This window comes from Pyrus communis, chromosome 5, assembly GCF_041283825.1.
Source record: "Pyrus communis isolate YQ-2024b chromosome 5, ASM4128382v1, whole genome shotgun sequence".
Taxonomy (NCBI): domain Eukaryota; kingdom Viridiplantae; phylum Streptophyta; class Magnoliopsida; order Rosales; family Rosaceae; genus Pyrus; species Pyrus communis.
This window is the reverse complement of record NC_142569.1, coordinates 12,551,540-12,576,619: the sequence shown is the minus strand read 5'-3', so window position 1 is coordinate 12,576,619 and position 25,080 is coordinate 12,551,540. Positions and strand designations below refer to the sequence as shown.

The 25,080-nt window shown below is 35.9% G+C and overlaps 6 protein-coding genes across 7 annotated transcripts; 1 reads left to right on the top strand and 5 right to left on the bottom strand.

Annotated features, from left to right (window-relative positions):
• Nucleotides 1-17: 17 nt before the first annotated feature.
• Nucleotides 18-2,554, bottom strand: LOC137724782 (uncharacterized). Its single transcript, XM_088694397.1, has one exon. It carries the CDS (start codon nucleotides 742-744, stop codon nucleotides 37-39), a length of 708 nt encoding a protein of 235 aa, XP_088550523.1. The 5' UTR covers nucleotides 745-2,554; the 3' UTR covers nucleotides 18-36.
• Nucleotides 2,555-5,223: 2,669 nt separating this feature from the next.
• On the top strand, nucleotides 5,224-7,654 carry LOC137725273 (uncharacterized). Of its 2 annotated transcripts, none has more exons than XM_068463906.2 (5): nucleotides 5,224-5,361; nucleotides 6,000-6,088; nucleotides 6,188-6,285; nucleotides 6,416-6,732; nucleotides 6,981-7,654. In XM_068463906.2, the coding sequence occupies exons 2-5, from the start codon at nucleotides 6,080-6,082 to the stop codon at nucleotides 7,370-7,372; spliced, it is 816 nt and encodes a 271-aa protein (XP_068320007.2). In that variant the 5' UTR covers nucleotides 5,224-5,361; nucleotides 6,000-6,079; the 3' UTR covers nucleotides 7,373-7,654. The 2 variants fall into 2 exon arrangements, with proteins under 2 accessions (XP_068320007.2, XP_088550522.1); XM_088694396.1 differs by lacking the exon at nucleotides 5,224-5,361 and adding an exon at nucleotides 5,364-5,560.
• Nucleotides 7,655-7,680: 26 nt separating this feature from the next.
• On the bottom strand, nucleotides 7,681-10,211 carry LOC137725272 (putative transporter C405.03c). Its single transcript, XM_068463905.2, has 4 exons — nucleotides 10,066-10,211; nucleotides 9,083-9,765; nucleotides 8,559-8,982; nucleotides 7,681-8,202 (listed from the first exon to the last, which is right to left on the bottom strand). Exons 2-4 carry the CDS (start codon nucleotides 9,617-9,619, stop codon nucleotides 7,907-7,909), a joined length of 1,257 nt encoding a protein of 418 aa, XP_068320006.2. The 5' UTR covers nucleotides 9,620-9,765; nucleotides 10,066-10,211; the 3' UTR covers nucleotides 7,681-7,906.
• A 1,604-nt stretch (nucleotides 10,212-11,815) lies between these two features.
• LOC137723239 (putative serine/threonine-protein kinase PBL26) lies at nucleotides 11,816-13,019 on the bottom strand. Its single transcript, XM_088693267.1, has 3 exons — nucleotides 12,959-13,019; nucleotides 12,453-12,844; nucleotides 11,816-12,199 (listed from the first exon to the last, which is right to left on the bottom strand). Exons 1-3 carry the CDS (start codon nucleotides 12,990-12,992, stop codon nucleotides 11,816-11,818), a joined length of 810 nt encoding a protein of 269 aa, XP_088549393.1. The 5' UTR covers nucleotides 12,993-13,019.
• Nucleotides 13,020-14,838: 1,819 nt separating this feature from the next.
• LOC137726693 (putative serine/threonine-protein kinase PBL26) lies at nucleotides 14,839-18,117 on the bottom strand. Its single transcript, XM_068465631.2, has 4 exons — nucleotides 16,785-18,117; nucleotides 16,163-16,567; nucleotides 15,657-16,048; nucleotides 14,839-15,402 (listed from the first exon to the last, which is right to left on the bottom strand). Exons 1-4 carry the CDS (start codon nucleotides 16,930-16,932, stop codon nucleotides 15,019-15,021), a joined length of 1,329 nt encoding a protein of 442 aa, XP_068321732.2. The 5' UTR covers nucleotides 16,933-18,117; the 3' UTR covers nucleotides 14,839-15,018.
• On the bottom strand, nucleotides 17,948-18,748 carry LOC137724712 (basic blue protein-like). Its single transcript, XM_068463430.2, has 2 exons — nucleotides 18,475-18,748; nucleotides 17,948-18,379 (listed from the first exon to the last, which is right to left on the bottom strand). The coding sequence occupies exons 1-2, from the start codon at nucleotides 18,647-18,649 to the stop codon at nucleotides 18,180-18,182; spliced, it is 375 nt and encodes a 124-aa protein (XP_068319531.2). The 5' UTR covers nucleotides 18,650-18,748; the 3' UTR covers nucleotides 17,948-18,179.
• Between the last annotated feature and the right edge of the window lie 6,332 nt (nucleotides 18,749-25,080).

Sequence of the window (25,080 nt, the reverse complement as noted above, 5' to 3'; positions counted from 1 at the left end):
AATAGCTCCAATGTTAAGTTTATCATTTGGAATAAATTAGAATGATACAAAATAAAAAATAAAAAAACGACACACTATACATACCTTCAAGTAAGGGTAAAATCTTGTACTTTCCCTTATTTTAGATGGCAATGCTAATCCATGTTTGGCCATCATCTCCGGTGCTATTGTGTTCAAGGCCTTCAAAACTTTGTTACAATTTCTACTAACAGTCCAATGTGATTGCTCAAACGTATCACGTAGTAGACAATATCTACTATTGTGTCCAACAATAAGCAAAAATGTTGCAAGCATTTCTTCTATGCAAATGAATTTTGTATCTCGTAAGAGTGTTTTTTCTCTAATAATAGTGCATAACTTCACAAACACATCAGGATACATTCTATACCTTTGCTGGAAATCCTCTGGGCGGTCCTCTTTCAATACTATATGTATATAATTGTATCCTTCTACAGTAATTGATCGTCGATTTAAAGGACGTTCAATAGGTTGTCCAAATGTAATTATAAACTCTTTTAGCACGTGGACTATAGCTTGAATTGCAATCAATAAATATTTAATGGTTTCATAAAGTTCTTCCTCAAATTCTTCTTCTTCTTCAATTTGTTCTTCCACCATTTGCTCCACTTCCATTTCTTCATCCACTTCGTCCACTTCCATTTCTTCCCCACCTTCCGCTTCCATGCTTGATTGAGACATTATATAAACTACCCAATGCATGTGGGATGATCTATCACATAACATTACGAGATTATAATTTGCTCACTACCAGCATATAATGTACAAATAATTCCTACATGAAGAGATATGCACATGTTCAATCAAAACATAACAAACTAAATGACAAATATATGGGATAAACTCATCCCACACGCATCTTCATTTTTGCAGCTTCAGTACCTATTTAGGAAACCCAATAAACACATGACATTAAGCATAAAACTCAACCCAATGCACACAACTTAAGAAGAATAGTAGAGCAAGACAACTAAATCAAAAGAACCCAATTAAAAGCTCCTCAAAAACCACTCAAATCTGCAAGGGCACAAGGCACAGATACCTCATACTTCCAATACTATTCAATCAACTTGTCCTCACAATACCAGTTGTCCATTTTTGAAGATCATGTAAATCTTCTTAGGAACTATCTAACAGAACCCAAGATCTTCCTAACCTGTATATCTTAAATCGGTAATTCAAAAGACATTTAAGGATGCCAACACTGGCTGCAAATAAAAACTCCAAGTCTCATGACTCAGTTGCGCAATGCTTCCTAAGGTCTGTTTTCTCTATGTTCCATACATAAAAGAGAACACAAATTCATAGATACATTTTCTGTTAACTTTTCCTAAAAGATGTTGAATTATTCATTTCTATAAGTTCTTTTAAATCCATGAAAATTACGTTGCTACATATAATTACAAAGAAACAAGTGGAAGGAAAAAAAATGTAAAGGACAGAGTAACACAATCCCATAAAGCATGGCAAAACAAATGTATAAAGGCATTCCGTGGAGTACAGAAGGATATGTATAATACCTGCAACTTTCTCAGGCCTTCCTTTAAAAAAAAAAAAATTAAAAGTTTTGTAATTCATAAAGATACAACAGAAGAATAACAGATTATGAATTTTCTATTTGGCCACAGCCAAATAGTTTTGTAGTTTCATAAAGATACTGCAATACCTTGTGGCGATAGAGGAAGATAAGAGACAAAATTGTTCCACTTCTGTGATGAATGTGAAAAGAAATCACATGGGGTAGGGTTGGATTCTTGATGGCACTTTGTATTTATACCACCCACCTTCAAATCCCTCAAAATCCTAATAAATCTTTGACATTCTCACTGTATCTAGATTTGAATGTATTTTTAAACTCTTAAATCAACTACCTCTGAATTTGGATATATTCTTCAAAATCCTCTTAAATCCTAATTTGACTACACCAGAATTTCAAAATCTTTTAAAATCCTCTTTTAAAACTCTAAGCGACCCAAATTTTAAAATCTATTAAAATCCCACCAAATCCTAATTTGACTACACCCCCTTAATTTCAGTCAAAAATGGGAATTGAACCGTTACTATGAGTAGTTCACAATCATTATCTCAATTATCATCTTTAGGAATTACATTGAACTTTTTTATGTCGCTAATACAAAACTAGATAATGCGCAACTTCACAAATTTTCTCCCTCCATCGTCCTGGATTTTCCCAGCAACCAAACAGAGCAAAAACTCAAAAACAAAAACAACAATCACAGAGTTCTGACAATTTCCATCGGAATTCAGCTGAAAACCATACCAGTGAGCCAACCGATCAAATCCTACACAGCCATTTCGGGAGATCTCCACCTCATGTACCCTAACCCGAACTGAATCAACCAAAACTGAAAAACAAAAGCACAAACAAATTGAAATTTCGCGCAGCTAGAGTGATCCGAGACCTTACATGCTCAATTGAGTTCATACAGTGTGGATAATTTCCCCGAGAAAATAATGGACTCTTGTTCTTAGAGTGTAACTGAAGTAGGAAGAGGGACCTTCCAGATTTATAACAGTTAAAGAGAAGCGGAGGAGGAATCGCCCAACGAAGATATTAAGAGCAACTCCAGCGTTGCAGCCCTCCCCCTGGCAATACACTATTCAATCCACCTAATGAACAGTAACTGCCCTTAATGAACAGTAAGTAGCCCTGGCAATAGAATTTGCATCTCCACCGTTACACTTCAATAGCCCTGGCAATAGGCAATAAAATATTAGTATTTTTTTTATTTATAAAATAATACAAAATAATTTTATTGTAATATCGGATAAGATTTTTAATCGTTCTCGTTGCGCCACGTGTCATTATCCGAAGTATTATTAAATAATACAAAATATTACAAAATAATACAATTATTGGTGATGGATTTCTGATAAGATTATTAACCAATCACGTCGCGCCACGTGTCATAATCGGTTCACAATCTTTGAGGATAGATTTCCATCAGATTTTTAACGAATGACGGCATGCCACGTGTCATAATCTGTTTAAAATCTTTGAGGATAGATTTTCATCAGATTTGTAACGAATGACGGGATGCCACGTGGCATTATGCACAAAGAAAGGAATGTGATTGAAAGTAATTGAGAAAATATGAAATTGTTGTGTAAGGTAGATGATAATGAGAAGGTATTTATAGAAAAGTAAAAACAATTTTTTTTACAATTTTTTTCAGATTTTTCAGATTTTTTTTTGAATTTTTTTGAATTTTTTTGAATTTTTTATTCAATTAATTAATCTCTACCGTTGGATATAAAAAAATTTGAATTCCAACGCTCCAGATTGTGCCACGTGGCACAACGGTAACTTTTCAGATTTTTAAAACTATTTTTTCATTTATTTTTTTATATATAAAGCATTTTAATATCCACCGTTGATCTCAGATCGAACGGTGGATATTAAATCTGACTTAATTTTTTTTTTTTACCGTTGAGATCTAACGGTCCACATTAAGTGACCGTTAAGATCTAACGCACCGTGGGAAGCCACGTGGCTTCCCAACGGTCACTGACAAAACCCTTTTTTTTCTGATTTTTCTGTCGGGACGCGCCCCCACGCGCGGGTGGGGTGCACGCGCCTGACACAAAAAAATAAAATATTAGGCTGACGCCACCCTGGCGTCAGCATGACGTCATCCCCACCTCGGGCTCAAGGGCTGGCAATCCCTCACGGGCCCTTTGCTCGGGCCTCCCCCATCCGACGGGCTTCCTCACGCTGGAGGCCTGCCACCGGCCCTCGGGCCTTTGTTTTGCACACTGTCCCCCGAGCAATTTGCTACGGTGGGAATGCTCTAACAGAGGCTGGTTTTTAGGTTCGGAGCCAAAGCTAGGCTAGGAGTGGTAACGGTTGGGGGAGTTTATTGTCTGTGGGATAAGGTTCGGATTTTGGTTCGGAGTGTCAACATCAGGCTTTTGGGTTTTGCTCTGTTGTGGGACCCACCGGGTGATAATAGGTGTTAACAATTTTTATTTTTTAAGATAATCGTTATTCACATTCTAAAAATCTCATTTTACACTTCAAACTTTCTACAATTAGAAGAAAAAAAAACAAATTACTAGGAGTGTAGAATAAGATTTTTAAAGTGCTAAAAACAGTTTTCTTCCTTAAAAGACATGAAACTATCTTGTGCCACACACATCCATTAATCTGTTTTTTGAACATATAATAGATCTCACTTTGATCTCAAAAATTAAAAATATAATTTCACTTTAATTTGGTTAACAATGTGATTAGTGGTGGTTGAATGTCAATTTGATGAACTAGGCTCTATAACAACATAAATTGAGAGAAAGAGTTTAGTCGATTTTATGTTGAATTATAGTAGGGCGATGAGTTTTATTAGGTTGTGATTTTTTTTATTCGTAATCTGAATAACTTTAGATATTTAAAAATAATTATCTCGCATACCATTTGATATTTAAAGAGAGTAGCTAAGTGCTGAACTTTATTATGTTTCGATTGCCTAACGTGTGTAATGTGAGATGTAAACAGACAGTTGTATGTAGCTATTGCGGAGAACATTCTTATCCAAATATTTATACAAGCATTTAGTTATATTTGGCCTTTGAACAAGTGCGCATTGCATTCATACCTTGATACCAAACTTGATACCTACCAGTACATAACAAAACATGACATAGTTCCAAATAAAAGAATTAGGTGAAATTTGTAAAAACAAATGTAAGACCCCAAAATGGGACATTAGATAAATTTTGGGTTAAAATTGAAGGCTTATTGCTAAATATTCAAAAGAAAAATGACAATGTAATGAGCTTGTAGCTTAGTTATTTAGGAGCATTCTTTATTGTATTTGGTGAGTAATTTTTCTGTCTATTTATGATATAAGCTAGTATACCACGTGCTATAATATAAATAGAAGAATGCTAAAAAATGTATCTTCTCTTCATGTGTATTGTGACGCATAAATATTAATTTGTGTTCCAAAAATATGAAAATTTATTACCTAAATTAAATTTCCTTAAAAAAAAAAAAAAAAAAAAAAAAAAAGAAAAAAAAAAGCCTAATTTATTTTCACCTTTTAATACAAAGGATAGACCAGCGGGAAGAGTTTAACGGGAGGTCGCGCCAAACACAAGAAGAAGAAAAGTAAAATAATATTTTCCAGAGAGCACGTGGGCTTTGAATGACAATCCACGTGTCCCAACATAACTGGTTAGTAAGTTCTAGAAGGTCATGGAAGTGACCGGAATCCAAATTGTCGTCCCAATTGGTTGGAAAAGTGTTTAAAGCGACGGATCCGAACGGGCTCACGCAAACCGCAGAAAAGTAAGAACTTCTCTTCGCGGCTTCTTCGCGCTCAGGTACGTTCTCTCGTTACAAAATCGCAATTGAATCCCTAATCGTCATCCATCAGCCTTTCAGTTGTTTAATCGAATTTGCTTTCCGTAATGCGCTTTATATATTTTTCAATTTTGTTGAGGATTTGTAGAAAAGTTTACACTTTAAATTTTGGAATTTTGTGTGGAATTTTGGTTTGATCTGTGGGATTCAATGCTTAAGGTAGATTGCTGTATGTAATTGCTAGATTTGAATATTTAAAAGGTGTTTTTTTAAGGTAATTCAGGATTTTGTTCATTGATTTCGGTGATTTGTATGATAATTAGTGTAGATTCGAACAATGTAGCTCCAATTACTGGTTTTGTTTTGCAATTGGGAAAATATGTTGATGATGTTAAACAAATAAAACTGTTTTGCGTATACAATTTGGTGATTTTTTTTGTATTGAAGTTTTTTGGTGGTGGTGGTTGAAGCACAGGAGCAAACCAGAAGTACTATTTTTCTAACTTGTATTAGCAATTTGCAAACTTTAGAATTCGGGCGTTTAGATGTTGATTCTGGCAATCATAGTGTCCAGCTTTAGCTGCTTATAACTGAATTTGTTATTTTTCTCCCTGAATTTTGGCCCTTACGATGTTTCTTTAATTGTTATCTTTATCAGTGTGATTGGAATACACGATCTTCATTAGCTCAATACCCCGCATTTTTGTGTTCTGAGCATTTTGATTTTGGACCGCAGAGATGGCAGAGGTGTGTGTTATATTTGTTGTATTTTGACGTTTCATTGCGTTGACTTCTTTTCTTGCTTTGCAATGCAGTTCTTTAATTGATGTATTAATTTGGTTGCAGGAGGGTCACAAGGTTATTCTAAATGTATACGACCTGAGCCAAGGATTAGCCAGGCAAATGTCCATGGCTTTCTTGGGGAAAGCCATCGAGGGCATATGGTAAGTGTTTTTTGTTCATTGGAATACGATGAGAACTTCGATATGAAGAAATATTGTTATTTCTGTATTTTCTTCTTAGCAAGGCATGTGTAAAGGTAATTAAACCTTCCATGTGAATTTTCAATTGCAGGCACACGGGATTGGTGGTTTATGGTACTGAGTACTATTTTGGGGGAGGCATACAACATGCTCCTGCTGGGTCAACGCCATATGGGACACCGATTAAAGTGGTAGATTTGGGTGTGACACATGTGCCCAAGGATGTCTTTGAGATGTATTTGCAGGAGATCAGTCCCCGGTATACTGCTGAAACCTATAGTTTGCTTACTCACAATTGCAACAACTTTAGCAATGAGGTTGCTCAATTTTTGGTGGGTGCAACCATTCCGGACTATATTTTGCAGCTTCCTAATGAAGTTATGGGCAGTCCAATGGGAGCTCTTATTAGTAAGTTATTCATCCTTTGGATACTACTCTGCCCTATTTGATTCTGAAAGCTAATTTATAATTCTTGTTGTTCTCTATTTATTTCCTTTGTTTTCAATACGCCTTAATTTGTATTTGATTAGTGATTAGTGATTAGTGCCATTTGATTTCAGATAATGACTATAAATTGATAGAAGGATTGCGATTAATGGGAGAACCATGTGGTTAAATACTCAATAATGCGAATTTTCACTGCCTTTGTTTTGCAGTGCCCATGATACAGAATCTGGAAGCAACGTTGAAAAGTGGTGCTGCTCCTCAAGCTCCAGAATTCCGGCCTCCTTCCATGGTGCAACCAACAGCTAATATTGCGAAATCATCAAGTACTTCGAGCAAAGAGACTGGTGATAAATCGAAATCTGGAGTGCAGCAGCTCACCAAGTCGGAGGAGCGGGTAGCATCAGGGAGTGCTGTTAAACCTCCCAACGGAGTTGTAGATCCTCTTGGGGATGCTCGTAGTAAGGTGCAAGAGGAGATCTCTGCTGAGTTTGCTGCGATCATGGCCAGTGGAACACTGCGTGCAAGCGAGGCTGCAGCCCTTGCAACGAGAAAAGTGATGCAGAGATATGGTCATGCAGGTTCCACGATGTCACAGAGTTAAGGGTTTGCGTTGTTTCAGAGTTTGAGTTTGGCAATTATTTTTGGGAAGCCAAGTAATCAACAATGTTACCTGAATGAAGTTGAGTACGTAGTCCGATGGATGATCAGACGGTTTTGGTAATTTTTTATTGAATAATTATTGATCTTGTAGCGTTCATTCGTGGCACTGTCGTTTCGAAATCTTAATGATTACTTGTAGAGACATATACATTGTCCTCGAAAGGGACTCATTTGGATTTGGAGTAATTTATTATTGAATGGCCATAGTCAACTGTTATGTGCATTTAGATAGGAGTAATCACTTGAATCTTATAAAATGAGCTTAATTTGTATTTGCATTAATCGTCAATTGATCCAAGTGAAAGAAATTCAAAGAACTACGGTTATTACGATGTGTGATTTCCATCTGCGTAAGTTACAGTAGCTTAGAATATTGCTATAGTAGTTGCATTTACAAAAATTCTGAAAACAGTACAAATATCACACATTTTTACGTGTAAAATGCATGCTATGAAGAGGCAGCTGAAACCGGCCTTCATGTGCCCGATGCATTGCGACGTTCACTGGTCTCGCTGAGATTTTCGTTCTCTAACACAAGTATGACATCTTTTGGTCTGTTAAAAGCATCAGAGGGAATGTTTATGCCAGCGAATCCGATCATGACAGCCCCTGCTCCAAGGTAATCAGCAAAATGAGGTGCATTGCCAGTCATCGAGTCCACAATTGCCGCCAATGGAACCTGGATTGTCAGACCGGCTGTTGCTACCGTGGTGGTTGTTAGAAGAACGGCCTTGGCCCATAAGTAGTCACTCAGAACATTATCCAACAAGCCTAAACACAACACAATTATGATTCAGCACAGGAGAAACACTACATAAAACTCTACATCATCTGTGTTTATCAGGACGCCTCATGTCAACTATGTTCATATCTTGTCCTCGACATTTATGATTTATCCATCAAATGATAAGGAAGATATTTGCACGCATCTTAGTTGTTAAAAATAATCCGGTTTAGAGTGAGACTAAATTTGATGAAATAAAATCCTGCCTATCCAGAATTCTAGGGTCGGAGTCTTTGGCATTACTATAGAATGCATGCTTAGACAAATAGAAAAAAGCAAAGCAAAACTCCAGCACAGGTAACTCCAAGTTAAAAAGAATATAAAGTATAAGTTAAGAACACACCTTTACCAACGATGAGACCAACCTGCTCCCATGTAAGCATATAAAACGGCTCTAGCTTTGAGAAATGAAGTATAAGGGCAACCGGAAGAAATATAAGAAGGTTGGAAAGCCCTAAAAATCCTAGAAACTGAGCCATACTGGCACGGCCGCTTTTTTCATCATCTTCATCGGGTAATTTCTTGCGAATGAGGGTAATATAGACAGAATACAAGGCCGCCGAGACAAGAGCAAGTATGTCTCCGAGGAGAGGGTTTGAAGCAATTGCACTTAGAGCAGTTCGTGAGTCACCAAGGCTGACAATTATCGTTCCTCCCATGCAAAGAAGAACGCTAATAAGCTTAACCAAAGTAAACTTCTCCCCTAAGAATACTAGGGAGACCAAAAAGGTGAAAAGGCTGGATGAACTGCTTAAGATGGTATTCGACTGCACGCAACAAACACAACAAATCAATCATATCGAAATGATGAAACAAATGGACAAATTTAAGAAGCAGGGTGTGCCATGCAACACTAAAAATCCTTACTGTAACGGTAGTATACTTCAATGACAAATTGAAAGTCAGCTGTGCAAAAAACCAAAACGGGGAAATCAGTAAGCTAACTTTAGCCACTCGGGTTCGTGTCCAACGCCCCTTCCCATCCACTAGCTTATCTACCGTTTCAGTGACATTGTCTTGAGTTGCTGAAATCCCAACAAGCTCGTATGATACACCTTTCGGTTCTACACCAAGATTAACTTCCCCCTCTTCCGCATCCGCTATCACAACTCCATCAGTCTCCTCAAGGAGAGTGATTTGCTCCGATTCTCCTAACCTTTGCAAAGGGCTACTCTTCCTACTTCTCCAAATCCAAAACCCCTCAAAATTATCCTCCAAATACCGCCCGATTTCAACTAAGGGAATGTAGATCACAAACAGAGAATTGCATATGTATGTGATGAGGAACGGGGACACACCGGCATCTACTACCGACTGTACTACGAAACTGGCAGCTATCCAGATGGATGCAACAGCAAATATGTATATCAAACCTAAAACCCACTTCCAAACTTCAGTTTTCATATCTTTCCAGTCAACCCCAAATCAAATCAGCTCCCAAATATTGCTAAAAATCAGCTATCCGATTCCCCAAGCCCGAAAACGCAAACTTTCTGTGCTTTAAGAGAATTATAACAACTTCCCATGTCACTAATAAACCCAAATCTCACCTGAAACCACCAAAAAAAAAAAAAAACTACCAAAATTAAGGGGGGAAAGAGGTGTGGAATTAACCCCATAATACAAAACTGCACCAAGACGCAATCTTTTCGATACCATGACGATATAAACTGAATTAATCTCAGACCAAAATCCCAATATGTGAAATATTTAATCAAATTTAAGTTCAATGAGGATTTGAACCCAGAAATAGAAAGATAATTTGAAAAGAAGAAGTATAAAAACTGAAAAAAAAAAAATCTAATATATATATATATATATAGCGAATTGAAGGGGGATGGAAAATGTACCTGGGACGAGATTCACATCGGATTCAGAGGTTCGTTGTTTTGACGGAGAGAGGTACCTGTTTTTTTTTTTTTTTTTTTTTTTTTGTCGAAGTTGTAAGCTTTGTAATACAGTTGGATTTTGACCTCTTTTTTCACCGGTCGTGAAGAGACGTACAACGTTACACAATCTAAAGAAATTGGTGCGGGTACTGGTCAGCCTCGTTAGTCGTTAGTTAGGCCCAGCTTCGGAAATATTGTGATGTCTTTTACTTTTCAGCACAAGCCCAAATCCTGACTCGACACAAAGTCAAACATTTTTCTTTTTTTTTTTTTTGGTAAAATATACAAAATTACCTCAATTATTAGTCGAACTACAATTTCATACATTATATTTTAAACATTTCAATATTATACCTCAACTTATAAATTTGTTGAAATGTCAGATCTCCATTAAATTTTTTATCAATTTAGCTGTTGAATAATGACGTCATAAGAACTAGATCCACTCTTTTGCCAACTGGAATAAAAAATAATGAGGTATAAGATTGTGATATCCATGATTAAGGTAGTTTTATGTAATTTACTTTTATTTTTCCGTCCGTCATTGAAAAAAATACATTGCCAAATATGCACAAATAAAATTAGCTATATTGTTGTTAATATTATCTAGGAGTGTGATGGTGTAAATTTAGAAGTAGAATTATGAAAGGATTTCCAGTTCCTTGTATAGCAAGTAATGGTCATGCAAATAGTATAAATAAACGCTTAAAGCCACAAAAGAAAAATAAGCGAGTACAAACCAGCTGAGCTTCCTTTTTCTCTCTCTTATCGTTGCTCTCCTACCCTAACTCTGTAAATTTTCCTTTAACACTACAAGATTTTTAATTAAAAAAAAAAATAGAACTATCCACTAAGGAGCTAGTTGGTTCCTTCCTGGACCCTATGGAAGAAAGAAAATGTCTTGGAATGGGCCCTCCGAAGGTCGTATGGCGGTCTGGTATGTGACCTAATAGTGAATGTTAAGTGTTTGGTGAAATATATGCTCATCAAATGTTGTCATGGCTTGACCGATGTCAAGAAAGCTCAACATGTCTCGAGAGATGTCGACCAAGATTGACAACATGGTTCGACGGCATGGCTCGGCAATAGTCGACAAGCTCATAAATGCTCAATAAAATGTTTCACTGACAAAACTCAGCAAAAATCATTGACATTGAACTAGAAAAAAATTTGCGCCCTTGTGCGCACTGTTTCTTTCATAAGAAAGTTATGAACTTTTACACTCAAACCTATGAGATATGTTCGTAGATTCATTACATATTAGACATATACTAAACAAACAATAAATCGTATTAATATTACGTGCAATGCCCTTTTATTATCAGTTAGCGTCTCTTTTAGTTCTACTTCTTGGGCCACTTACAAACTCACGGAATGATAGAATTACCACATATAATCGCTAATTAATTATTTACGTGGTGTAAATAATTTGATTAACTAAACAACTGATGATAAGTCATTAATAGATCCTGGAAGCAATGACAAATGAAGATCATAAAGTGATAAAAAAAAAAAAGTTCTCACTCGATATAATTTCCTTCTCATTCAATCCGTTTGATTTTTATCGCGTTTACAACCCGATACATTGTTACAATCTGACTTTGCTCATACAAATTTTGAGAAATTCATGAGCAAACGAATCATAAAGATATGTTTTACAACAAAATTAAATGCTCTGTGGAAACAACATTGTACTATGCAACTTGTAGTTTTACAAGGAAGAAGTACTTCCACACCGTGATGCTGCCACTCCATTGTGCCTTGAGCTCGAACCCCATTCCATGGCTTCTGCCACAGCGCGTTGGCGTTCAGTTACACTGTCTTCGAGCTGAGAATCATCGTTTATGACCATTGTTTGATCCGGTGATGGAGAGGGAAGGCCGCTTACAGGCGAGGTAGCTGTGTCCGGACCTGTCCCGAGGACACTAAGAGCACTGACCACATCGCTTATCAAGGGACGAACAGGTGCTTCCTCGTGGAGGCACATTGCTGCAACTGCCATGGCTTGATTTAGTGCTCTCACAGGAAAGTTTCCTTGAAGAAGTGGATCAGCTAGTTCTGGATACCTATTAGGATCCTTGAATACTGGTTGTGCCTGTTATAGACAAAAACATTATGATAAAAAGTGTCAAAAGATTTCACAGAGACGGACTAGCAGCCTACTACTAATTAGTTGAACATGATATTATTCATAACTTAACCACCTGCATAGTCTAGCCGGTGTGATCCTCGGTGTTATACTAGTGAAATCATTTATGTACAGTGTATTATTTTGTCAAGTATCCGGCGATTCTTCAACGCAAAGCACATGAATAAGAATAAGAAGAAAAATGTGTAGGGATATTTACCCAAGCAACTAGATTTTGCTCCCTGGTTGATAGTGTGGTGTCAATTGCTCTTCTTGCAGTGATCAATTCCAACAACACAACTCCGAAACTGTAGACATCGGACTTGACCGTGAGCTGTCCTATTCTTTGGTACTCTGGGGCACAATAACCATATGTTCCCATTACTCTTGAAGATACATGAGTCTTGTCTCCAATAGGTCCAAGCTTAGCTAACCCGAAATCGGAGAGTTTTGCATTGAAATCAGCGTCGAGTAAAATGTTGGAAGATTTTAAATCGCGGTAGATAACAGGCGGATTTGCCTCGTCATGCAAGTATTCTAGTCCCTTGGCAGCTCCCAGAGCTATTCTCGTTCTTTTCAACCAATCTAGTGGCTTCTGGCCTTCCGGAAGATCTGAAAATCAAGATACAAAACATGAGAAACCGGGTTTAAGCCCTCTGCGGATACAAATGGAAGTAGCTGCAAGATGGAGGGAAAAATCAGTTTACAAACACATCAAAATAGTACCTAGTAAATGGTCTTCCACAGATCCCAAGGGCATGTACTCGTAGACAAGAAGTCTCTGATCACCGTTAAATAAACGCTTAAAGCCACAAAAGAAAAACAAGCGATTACAACCAGCTGAGCTTCCTTTTTCTCTCTCTTGTCGTTGCTCTCCTACCCTAACTCTCTAAGTTTTCCTTTAACACTACAAGATTTTTAATTAAAAAAAATGGAACTATCCTGTAAGGAGCTAGTTGGTTCCTTCCTGGACCCTATGGAAGAAAGAAAATGTCTTGGAATGCCCCCTCCGAAGGTTGTATGGCAATCTGGTATGTGACCTAGTAGTGAACGTTAAGTGTTTGATGAAATATATGTTCATCAGATGTTGTCATGGCTTGACCGATGTTAAGAGAGCTCGACATGTCTCGAAAGATGTCGACTAGGATTGACAACATGGTTCGACGGCATGGCTCGGCAATAGTCTACAAGCTCATAAAGTTCTCAATAAATGTTTCAATGACAAAACTCGGCAAAAATCATTGACATTGAACTGGAAAAAAATTTGCGCCCTTGTGCGCACTGTTTCTTTCCTAAGAAAGTTAATGAACTTTTACACTACAAACCTATGAGATATGATTTGTAGATTCATTACATATTAGACATGTACTAAACAAACAATAAATCGAATCAATATTACGTGCAATGCCCTTTTATTATCAGTTAGCGTCTCTTTTAGTTCTACTTTTTGGGCCACTTACAAACTCAAGTAACGATAGAATTACCACTTATAACGCTAATTAATTATTTATGTGGTGTAAATAATTTGATGGGAAAATTAGAATCCCCTACAGTTTTTCTATATCATTTAGATTAAACATCTATACCTTTTTAAAATTTGATTAAAGTGCTTTGACCAATAGTCATCTCTATTTTTTAAAATTAAAATAATTTTTTGAATTCATCTTTTTATCTGCATGATGCATTTTTTTTCTTATTTAGTGGAGATATTAGTAATTAAACTATATTTTATCTTCTTCCAAATATGTTTTTTCGATCACCGTTGTTTTTGTTTTGTTTTGTTCTTTTTTTTTTTTTTTTTTTTTTGGCTATGCAAACATTTAATATTATTTCTTTTTCCAAATGATTATTTCTTTTTCAAATAGCTGGTGATCAACATAAAAACTCCGTGTAATTTTTTCAATTTTTTTGTGAAATTATATATTTTTTTTGCTGTTTTTTTAAGTATGGTTGTTGATGAATTATTATTAGGTACAATACATTACATATATATTATCTGCGGGTAGAATTTACAAAAATCATTAATTAGTACGTTTATTTGCAATTTTGGTACGTTTGATTTGACACATATTGTTAATATTGATACATTATTTTTATTTTGGTACGTTTTATTTTGTACATATTGTATATTGGTACGTTTATATTATTCTCAATCCTATTTTCTCTTAACGTACTAAAACAAAAACTTATTTCGGTACGTTTGATTTTGGGGGATTTAAAAATATTTTAAACTATTTTGGAAAGAAAATATCTTAAATCGTAGATAATTATTGCTAAATTGCAGCATTATTGTGAAAATAAATTGAATCTAACCAACTTTTTTTTTTTTTTACAATTATCTCTAGCGGAGGAAAGTGTAATCAAAAGGCTAGATTATAGGAAATTTGATACAATATAATGTGCATATAGCACCAAAACTATGACAAAAAAAAGTTTAATCAAATTACTAAAAGATAGGATGTCTGATTTAGAAAATTCAAAACTGAGGTGCCTATATCAAAAGATCTCTAATTTGATTAACTAAACAACTGATGATAAGTCATTAATAGATCCTGGAAGCAATGACAAATGAAGATCGTAAATTGATAAAAGAAAACTCGATATAATTGACTTCTCATTCAATCTGTTTGATTTTTATCGCGTTTACAACCCGATACATTGTTACAATCTGACATTGCTCATACAAATTTTGAGTAATTCATGAGCAAACGAATCATAAAGACATGTTTTACAGCAGAAATTAAATGCTCCTGTGGAAACAACATTGTACTATGCAACTTGTAGTTTTACAAGGAAGAAGTACTTCCACACCGTGATGCTACCACTCCATTGTGCCTTGAGCTCGAACCCCATTCCATGGCTTCTGCCACAGCGCGTTGGCGTTCAGTTACACTGTCTTCGAGCTGAGAATCCTCGTTTATGACCATTGTTTGATCCGGTGATGGAGAGGGAAGGCTGCTTACAGGCGAGGTAGCTGTGTCCGGACCTGTCCCGAGGACACTAAGAGCACTGACCACATCGCTTATCAAGGGACGAACAGGTGCTTCCTCGTGGAGGCACATTGCTGCAACTGCCATGGCTTGATTTAGTGCTCTCACAGGAAAGTTTCCTTGAAGAAGTGGATCAGCTAGTTCTGGATACCTATTAGGATCCTTGAATACTGGTTGTGCCTGTTATAGACAAAAAAATTATGATAAAAAGTGTCAAAAGATTTCACAGAGACGGACTAGCAGCCTACTACTAATTAGTCGAACATGATATTGTTCATAACTTAACCACCTGCATAGTCTAGCAGGTGTGATCCTCGGTGTTATACTAGTGAAATCATTTATGTACCGTGTATTATTTTGTCAAGTATCCGGCGATTCTTCAACGCAAAGCACATGAATAAGAAGTAAGAAGAAAAATATGTAGGGATATTTACCCAAGCAACTAGATTTTGCTCCCTGGTTGATAGTGTGGTGTCAATTGCTCTTCTTCCAGTGATCAATTCCAACAACACAACTCCGAAACTGTAGACATCGGACTTGACCGTGAGCTGTCCTGTTCTTTGATACTCAGGGGCACAATAACCATATGTTCCCATTACTCTTGAAGATACATGAGTCTTGTCTCCAGTAGGTCCAAGCTTAGCTAAACCAAAATCGGAGAGTTTTGCATTGAAATCATTGTCAAGTAAAATGTTGGAAGATTTTAAATCGCGGTAGATAACAGGTGGATTTGCCTCGTCATGCAAGTATTCTAGTCCCTTGGCAGCTCCCAGAGCTATTCTCATTCTTTTGAACCAATCTAGTGGCTTCTGGCCTTCCGGAAGATCTGAAAATTAAGATACGAAACATGAGAAACCGGGTTTAAGCCCTTTGCGGATACAAATGGAAGTAGCTGCAAGATGGAGTGAAAAATCAGTTTACAAACACATCAAAATAGTACCTAGTAAATGGTCTTCCACAGATCCCAAGGGCATGTACTCGTAGACAAGAAGTCTCTGATCACCGTCTGCACAATATCCGATAAGATTTACTAAATTTTCGTGGTGTAAGAGGCTCAACATCAACACCTCGACAAGAAACTCTCGGTTTCCTTGCAAGCCATTCCTGTCAAGTTGCTTCACAGCCACAACCTGTTCTGTTTTGTCAAGTTTTCCCTTGTAAACTCTTCCAAATCCGCCCTCTCCAATGAGGCATTCTTGCCTGAAGTTCTTGGTCGCTGTTGCCAATTCCCGGAATGTGAAAGTTTGCGCAGCAATGTTGTTGTCGTTTACGGGTTCTTTATTGACATTATGGGCATTGGCTGCTGGATTCTCAGCTGGTGGTGTAGGTTTTGGTTTAGGAACTTCTGCTTATACATAACCAATAATTAGAAAGCTAATAATTTGCCATACGAAAGGGTAAAAAATCGGAAGAGCAAGACTTGTGATGCAAAACACAGAAGGCAAAAATCTAATTTTCAACGATGCTGGGAAGGCTGCATTGGCAAATCATTTCGTCACACGAAAAAATCACACGTTACCACAATTTTTATTCGTCAGAAAGGCACAAAAAATCCGACCTACCAGCTGGGGGCGGCCGAGGCTGTTGTGCTGGTGGAACATTGTGTTCCTTCTGAGAAACAGTGGTAGGCAATTGTGCTCTCCTCCCACTATTTGATCTTGTGTTAGATGATTTCTTTTCATGGGATGAAAAGCAAGAAAAGCAACTCATCTTACGCGCAATATAATCGCTTGAAATCTTATAAAAAGTCCTTGCAAATTAAAAAATCTCAGTTTATGATCCATGCAATGTTGCATTCAGGCCCAAACTTTTCGATATGATCAACTGCAGATAAAAAGTTGATCACGAAGATCTCCCGAAAAACGAAAGGAATTCTCACAACTCGGTGAGGATACGGAATGCTGGGTAGGCTCAAAAGAAGTGTGTCATGAATCTAATTGGAATGCATGGAAAGGGAAGAGGGGGTTATAACCATGAAACCGAAAAAACAAGATTTTGAGTACAACCATGTTTGAATCTCTAGAGCAACTACCAGAAAACTGAAACCATCAAGAAACTAACAGAATCAACAAACTTCCAGGCATGCAAAACAAAAACCGTCGTTACGATTTTCCGGAAAAAAATGGTGAAAGTGTAGGTCAGCAAAGAAACCAAAAATAGGTTAATTACATATCTTTTGGTGTTTCCGCAGAGCATGGAAAAGAAGAAGAAAAATGAGGCTGTCAAAGTGTCTGAATTATAAACAGAAAAACGTCGGACCCAAATCTGCTTAATTAATTATTAATTCCCAAAAAAAGAAAGCTTAATTATTATCTGTGGTGCAGGTGGCCCTCTACCACAGTGGTGTAGAGGAATGACGTCCTTGCATGATGATGGGGGTTCGAACCCTCCAGTGGCAAACTAATTCTAACTTAACAACAATATCGCTCAACTTTTAAAAAAAAAAAAAAATCTGGGGTGGTTATGGTGTTGTTTAGCATTATTAGATTTTTCTAGCTCAGTCAAATATAAAAGATGAAAATAGAAATAGGCCAAATCATGATTTTAGTGCTGTAGTTTGAGCGAAGTTCAGCTTCGGTCTTATTCTAACTTTGTGATCGATTTAACCATTGTTATTTACTAGTTGTAGCTCACTTTGTGACATGTATGTGAAGGTAAATAAGACTTTTTTGAAGCATAAAAACATTACAAACATGCCATTAACGTGACAAATTTGTTGAAAAAGTGACATAATTGTTTTGATATTGTGACGATTAGTAAACTATGTAACAATTGAGAGTACATGGATCAAAATAGAACTTCATTAAAACTACATAACCAAAATCACCACATTCATTTATTCATGCAATCCAACCTTTTCACATAAAAATAAATATTCAAGCCACATTATTAATTACATACACTACATAGAGATACCACTCGACAACCCACCCTCCCCTTCAATTTTTCCCAACTATTTAGGAAGCATTAACCGAAATCTTCACACCAGCATCGCAGTGGCCAGGGACGGTGCAGATAAAGTAGTTGAGTCCCTTCGATAATTTGACGGGATCTTTGCCAGTGGTGAATGTCCTAGAGCTTGAAGAAGCACTACAACTACTATATTCATTGGCATCAACAACTGCCACATTGTGGAGGGATGGATCATAGTTGAAAACTGCACAAAAATAAGTTTCCCATGTGTAAAACGAATAAAAACACCGCGTATCGCTAAAGAGAAAATTGTATAATGAATGTTCTAGGTAGTATTACCAAGTTCATCGCCGGCTTTGAACTTCTTTCCATCTGTCCAGTTTTCGACGTTGAAAGTCCACCCAGATTTGTCACCAACTGTGAAGGTGGTTTTTTGAGCAGACACAATGGTGAGGAAGAGAAAGAGGAGATGAACATTGGCTTGAGTTGCACTGCATCTTCCCTGGTGAGACATTCTTGATGTGATGATATGATAAAATTATCACATATAAGGTTTTCTTATATAATAAAAAGATTGAGGGAATGCAAAGAATGTCCCATATCGGAAGTTTACCAAACTTTAAAACATTAATTCAATAAAAATGGCACTTATTTTTTGTTTATTCACTTTTCCATAAAATAAAAAGAAGTACTTGAGAATATACGTTGGACCTTTTTGGATCCACCGAAAAGTGAATAAGAAAAAATAAGCAGTGGATTTTGAAACCATGATGCTTATGTATATAGTTCCCTTTATAATAGGGTCTTGTATGAAGCCAATAAAGAATCAATAGGGACCCAAAATAAAGATATTCCGGGCTCGTTTGGTGGTGGTTGGATGGGAAGCTGGTATGCTCATAAGTTTTTGTTAAACATAACAAATTGTAATTAAAGTTGAAGAGCTTCGGGGAAAAACATTAAAGCGTCTTTTTATATGTACTCCAGCAGAGTGTTTTTGATCGTTTGAAAGCGCTCCTCGGTCGTCTAAAGCAAAATTTGCATAAGAGTATCTCCTGAATTTCTTATGAACTTGTATTTTACATTTGAATTGCCCCTAATAATTCTTATATTTTTATTGAGGATAAAGAATTAGACCCCTAATGAATTTGAAAGGGACCTTTAAGTTTCACCAAGTACTTGAACCAGTATTGCAAATTTGCAAAGGACTTGAAACTTAAGAAGTAAGAAAAATTACTATTCAATCTTTTATTTTTTTCAGAAAGAAATTAAAATTTTATTACTACAAATGTTTTTTGACTGAAAAATTGCAACCAGCACTATTTTATCCATGGCCACCAATTTGACAGAGGATCCTTTTCTTTCTTTTAACTTTATGTCTTAAGATATGGACACTATTGAATCGAATCCTATGCCAATATGTAAATTTTGGATCCTTTAACCCCAAAATTAAGTAATTATAATGTTAAATTAGTGTTCTTCAATTGTGAGCGTGACTTGGAAAACTGGCATTGAGAGAAGAGCCATGTTCTCACATGAAAGCATTAAGCCGTTGGAACCAAGTTCAAGGGGCTTGTCATCTACCTCAGGTATGAATTCCAAATCTTGGGTGGTCACAACCATACTTCTGGTTTCTAATGTTTGTAGTACGGTATTGGGTTTGTGTAGACCTGGAGACGCGACATGGATTGTCGTTCAGGATTTGGGGCATGAAAAGGATCTTGTTGATATATTGTTTTATTCTGGTATGCTATACGTCTTGTTTATGGCGGGTAGAAGCAATAGCAATGACATCGTGACAACAGCTCGCACCGTAAACTTGGGAGATAATAACCATGCAGTGCCACTGAAATTGGTCTATGGGAATAAAGAAGAGCGCATAGAAACCACCTTTGAATTTCATGATGACTTTTATATATTCAAAAAGGATTTACAACTTACATTTGCTAGAATCAACAATAAAGAATGAAGTCTTGGTGATTCATCAAATGAAAGATTACTTGGTGCAAGTTTTGTAACCCCCTCCCCTCCCTTGCTACAAAAGTCGAAAAGAAATAGGATGTTGAAAGCAGGAAGTACCCTGGCTTATTTCGAAGTGCAACTGGAATTTTAAGCAAAAAAATAATTGCATGATAATATAGAGATATTAACAGTTATCACAGGAAGAAACATATTCTCCCAAAACAAACTTTTAACAACGTCATGCAGGAAGACATGCATACCTTTATTAAGAACTCTGAGATCCATGTCCTTCTCATGGTAAACCACTGGACTTTTAAAACCTTTAAACAAAATGCAGCATGCCCTGTTTTCCATCTAAACACATTAAAAAAAGGAAAATTTAATGAAAAGCTCTCGGTACTGTTCACTTTAACGAAAAACCATATTTTTACACTCAAAAGTCAATCTTGGTACTATTCACTTTACCTTTTATTTTGTCATTATTGTTAATCAAAGTATTCAAACCCTTTTAATTAATTTTCCTTTAAAAAAACTAATGATTACATAATAATTGTAAGAAACAATGTTGAGAACCGTCAACAGGCCAATGAATGTGTACGTAGTTATGGATTTTGTATGTGTAGGTCCTTTCACAAGACAAACCAAGGATCTTTATCTTTACCTCACCTTAGTGAAGTTCTTGTTCGACAATATAATAGGAAATGTGATGTATTCCTTCAGTATATATTGGATCAGATGGCACCGATCAGCAGCTGAGTGAATCGAACCACCTGACACAAAGCCCATAATGTGGAGCCGAGGAAACCTACAACAGAACAGACGCAAAGAAGAGAGCTTTAGAATGACTACCAGCTCACCCAAATCATCCAATTCTAAGCAGCGAAAACAAACATCTGACAGCACAGCAACATATTTCTTCTAAATCCCACAACGGAGGAGCCGCCCCCACCAGGCAGGCAGCCACGGGTCATAACGCACTCTTCGCACAACACATCAGCAGGTGTTACAATAATACGTATATGAGTTTTGTCCGGTACAACCACTCTATTGTCCACTTCTAATAAACGTGATTGACCCAATTCTAGATCATCTTCTGGAATCATATAACTGTCAAAAGTGAGTGACTGACAGTCAGCATAAACCTAAGAAGATCCTTGATTGTGATCAACTGTGTTTCACTCAAATTTCTGTAAACAGTTTTGGGTGAAAAAAAACCAAAAACACAAAGCTGCAAAACCCAACTTTGAAAAACCAGATTTTTTTTTTTCACATTTGTTCTACATAAAAGTTTATCAAACACTATAACACTCATTTTTTTTTTTTTTCAAAAGCACTTTTACAAAAAAATTTACCAAACATATAACATTTTATCGTTTACCTCTGTTGAAGTGACTTCACCTTTTCTAACATGATTGTGGCATCACAACTAGTTGTTAAAGAAGTTTCAAGGAACTGTCCAACAAGAACCAAGAAAGTTCCATCTTTTTTAAAGGAATCTTTGCCTCCCTTGGATCTATTCAACCAACAATGGCAAGGACCTGTACATTAATATGAAACTAAATAAGTACATAAAAAAGATCAAGCAACCGACATTTGCAAAAACATTTCTTGAATCTTAACATAGAAGAAATGAGTACCTTCGAGCACATTTAATGAAGGACAAAAGATCAAGCTCATCAGTACGCTCGTGTGATACTTTTGACGTGGTTGAGAGCCTGAAATAAATTGTCAATCAGAGGGCAAAACTCCAATTACAGAAAAAAAAAAAAAAAAACCAACAACACCAACTGAAACTTACAAACTAAAAATTGACTGAGCCACGCAACAATTGAACCTAGAACAAACAATATGACTATGTAACAAAACCACAGGTGAAATTCAACTTAAAATTACCGCTTAGCACGAAATCCACATTGTGAAATATCTGTATCAATTCTTTACACAGCATGTGAATGTGGAATTATGGACAAAGCCGATAACTTGGTAACCAATCCACATTGTAGAAGATGATCACCTGCACCAACACATCAAAGATTCAATTTTTAAATCTCAAATGAACATTTCTAGACTTCTGCTTCCTAAATTTCAACAATTTGCAAGTAAAAGTGAGTTTCTTTCATGCCAAAATTGAATTATATAATTCATATGAGATTGTAGAAACTGTTAATTCAGTTTATATGTGGAGGGTGAAGCTTACCGGAGTGAATTCGAGGCAAAATTCGTGAGATTTCTCTGAAACGCTTATATATGAGAGCCATTTTTGTAACGGAAGCATGTGGTTTCTCTGGCTCTGGGCGTTGGGGTTTTGGTTCGACGTCAATGGCCGAAGGCGGGGTTTTAATCTTTTTGGGCTTATGGTTTAAGCCCTTTTGAGGGTTTTAGGATTGGATTGAAACATTTGGACTAGAACCAAAAAAATCCCATTTGGCCCAAAATATTATCAAAAGAAAAATAAAAAGTTCATAATGCAAACTTCGGGGGGTGTATTCAATTGGAATTTTGAGACATTTTAATTCTTTTAATGAATCTAGGGGCATTTAATCAGGATTTTAAGTGATTTTCCGAAATTCAAAGTGTATTCAATCAGAATTTTAAGATAGTTTATTAAAATCCTTAAAAATCTGAGTGTATTCAATTAGGATTTTGAAGAAGTTTATAACATTCTAGGTGTATTCAATTAGAAATTGATTTTAAATGATTTGAGAAAGTTGAGGAATTAGAGGTAATTGGAGAGATTTCGCAGTGTATTTTAAGCATCCACAAATCTCACATTTTCCCATGAGATTTTGAGGGAATTGAATCAAAATTTTATATGGAATCTCTACAAATCAATTAAACTCCAAAAAAATCCATTAAAAACTCTCAAATTCTTGATCGAATACACCCCCATCTTTTGTTTCTGTTTCTTGAATGTCTTTCTCTCTCATATGTGATTAGTTATGTATGCGAGATAAATGAATAGTTCAACTCTTTATCCGCTCTTAAAAGTTTTTTAACTTTCTGATGTGAGACAATTATCACATTTTCACACGCTTTCTCATGTATAGCAAGTTTAACTAGGTGGCATGAACCACATGTAGTCGTTAGACTTCACATGTGTACAAACTTGTTTTGATACCATGAAAAATACGAGGTTCTACCTTCAAAACTAATTGTCAATTGAAGGAATAACTCAAGTCCTTATAGCTAGACGCTCTTGGCTCTTGCGAGGTCCATGTCGCGTGTATTTATCTTCGAATCGTCGTACCGGTGAGACTTAATCCCTTGTAATGTCCTCAAGAACCTTTAATATGAAATATGGAAAGATAAATAAAAGTGTGATTCCAAAGATTGAAATTGTTGAACTTGAGGATGTACATTTTGTAATAAATTTGAAAGTGTTTCCCACTGCCTACCCTTTAATCATGAAACGGTAAGCATGCAAAATTTTAACTGTGACAGATCTCTTTTTTTCTGTCTTTGACTGAGATTAAAGTAAAAGTTACTATTTATATAGAGTTACCTTTTCAAAGTATAAACCACAAAACAAACATTAATTTTGGAAAAATAAATAACTCAAGACTTTGGTTGATGAAACAATGGCAATCAGTCTCTAATGATTTTTGTGTCAGTTTTAAGTTTACAACTCTACTTTTATTGATTTTTCAATATTGGTAATTCCTTTTCTGATTTGGCTTGCCTTATAAACTTAATGCAGGCATTTATATTTTTTATATAGAAGATAGAAAATTATGATGAAATCATGAAAATGAAGTTGTCTCACGAAGTTGACTTTCTGGGTTTGGATTTTCTTGAAAACTCTACATAAAACATTTAACATACAAATTACAATATATAATGCATGGTTCCAGTCTTAATTATATTGAAATCTTTTAAGATAAAACGCTGTCATTCTTGCTGGGCTTGCAAGTTGTTAAGTTGATGACAATACTAGTATTTGACCATTGACCTACTTTTTGAACTTTGTCAAATTTTGGGGTACATTTTTGTGTGATGCAAAGTGATAATATAACTTCGACACCATAATATGAATTTGAAAACAAGGTAATATCATTAAAATTTATAATGAAACAGTGGCCATCCAATATGACCTCTCTCGCCTTAACTTGAGAGATTTTGCTAAACTTTTATTAGACTTACTCTTTTCATATATCGGAGTATGCTAGAAAATTTTGAAATTAATTATATATATGAAAGAGAAATCCTATTTTCAAAAGCAGAATGATAAAGCCTATGATTGGGAGCAGCTTACTCAGCAACAGGCAATGATACTGTTATCATTATCAAAATCATGACTTTAGTTTTGGTTGCTTGGTTGGAATCAGCTTTCTCGGATTTTGTATTTGAGAAGACAAAAGCCAAATTCCAAAAAGTCGATCAAATAATTTCAATTTCTCAGCAGGCAAAAAAAAAGGTCCTCCCCTACCTTCACTGCTTCCACTACTGCATTTATCACAGAGAGATCTGACACCATTGCTTCCCTCACTCTTCAGCCTCAGATTTCTCTTCTTATTATCTCCCCTTTTTTTTCAGCTTTAAAGAATCATTACCATTCCATGCAATAAAGCCACATGCTACATCTGATTTTCTTCTTCCATTTTTTCCCAATATATACAAAGTATATGCATTTCTTTCTTCAATTTGAAGGGGTACTATGTAAACTCGCCAAAAAGTTTACAGAGGTTTCTTTTCTTTTCTTTTTTTTCTTTTGAATGTGAAATGATAGCATCATAGCAGTTTTATGAGAAAAAACTTGTTAACCAATATTACCAAAAGTAAACTTGAGTTTTCATATATCTATTGACAATATATATGAACAAAAACCAAAATTTCACCATCAACACACAAAGCATTTCGAAATTTAAGATGCATAACTATTATAATTAATCAGAGAAAAGGAACAATCCCATTTATAATCTATACCACCACCCAAAATCATACCATCATCATCTATATATATATATATATGAAACAAATAGATGGATA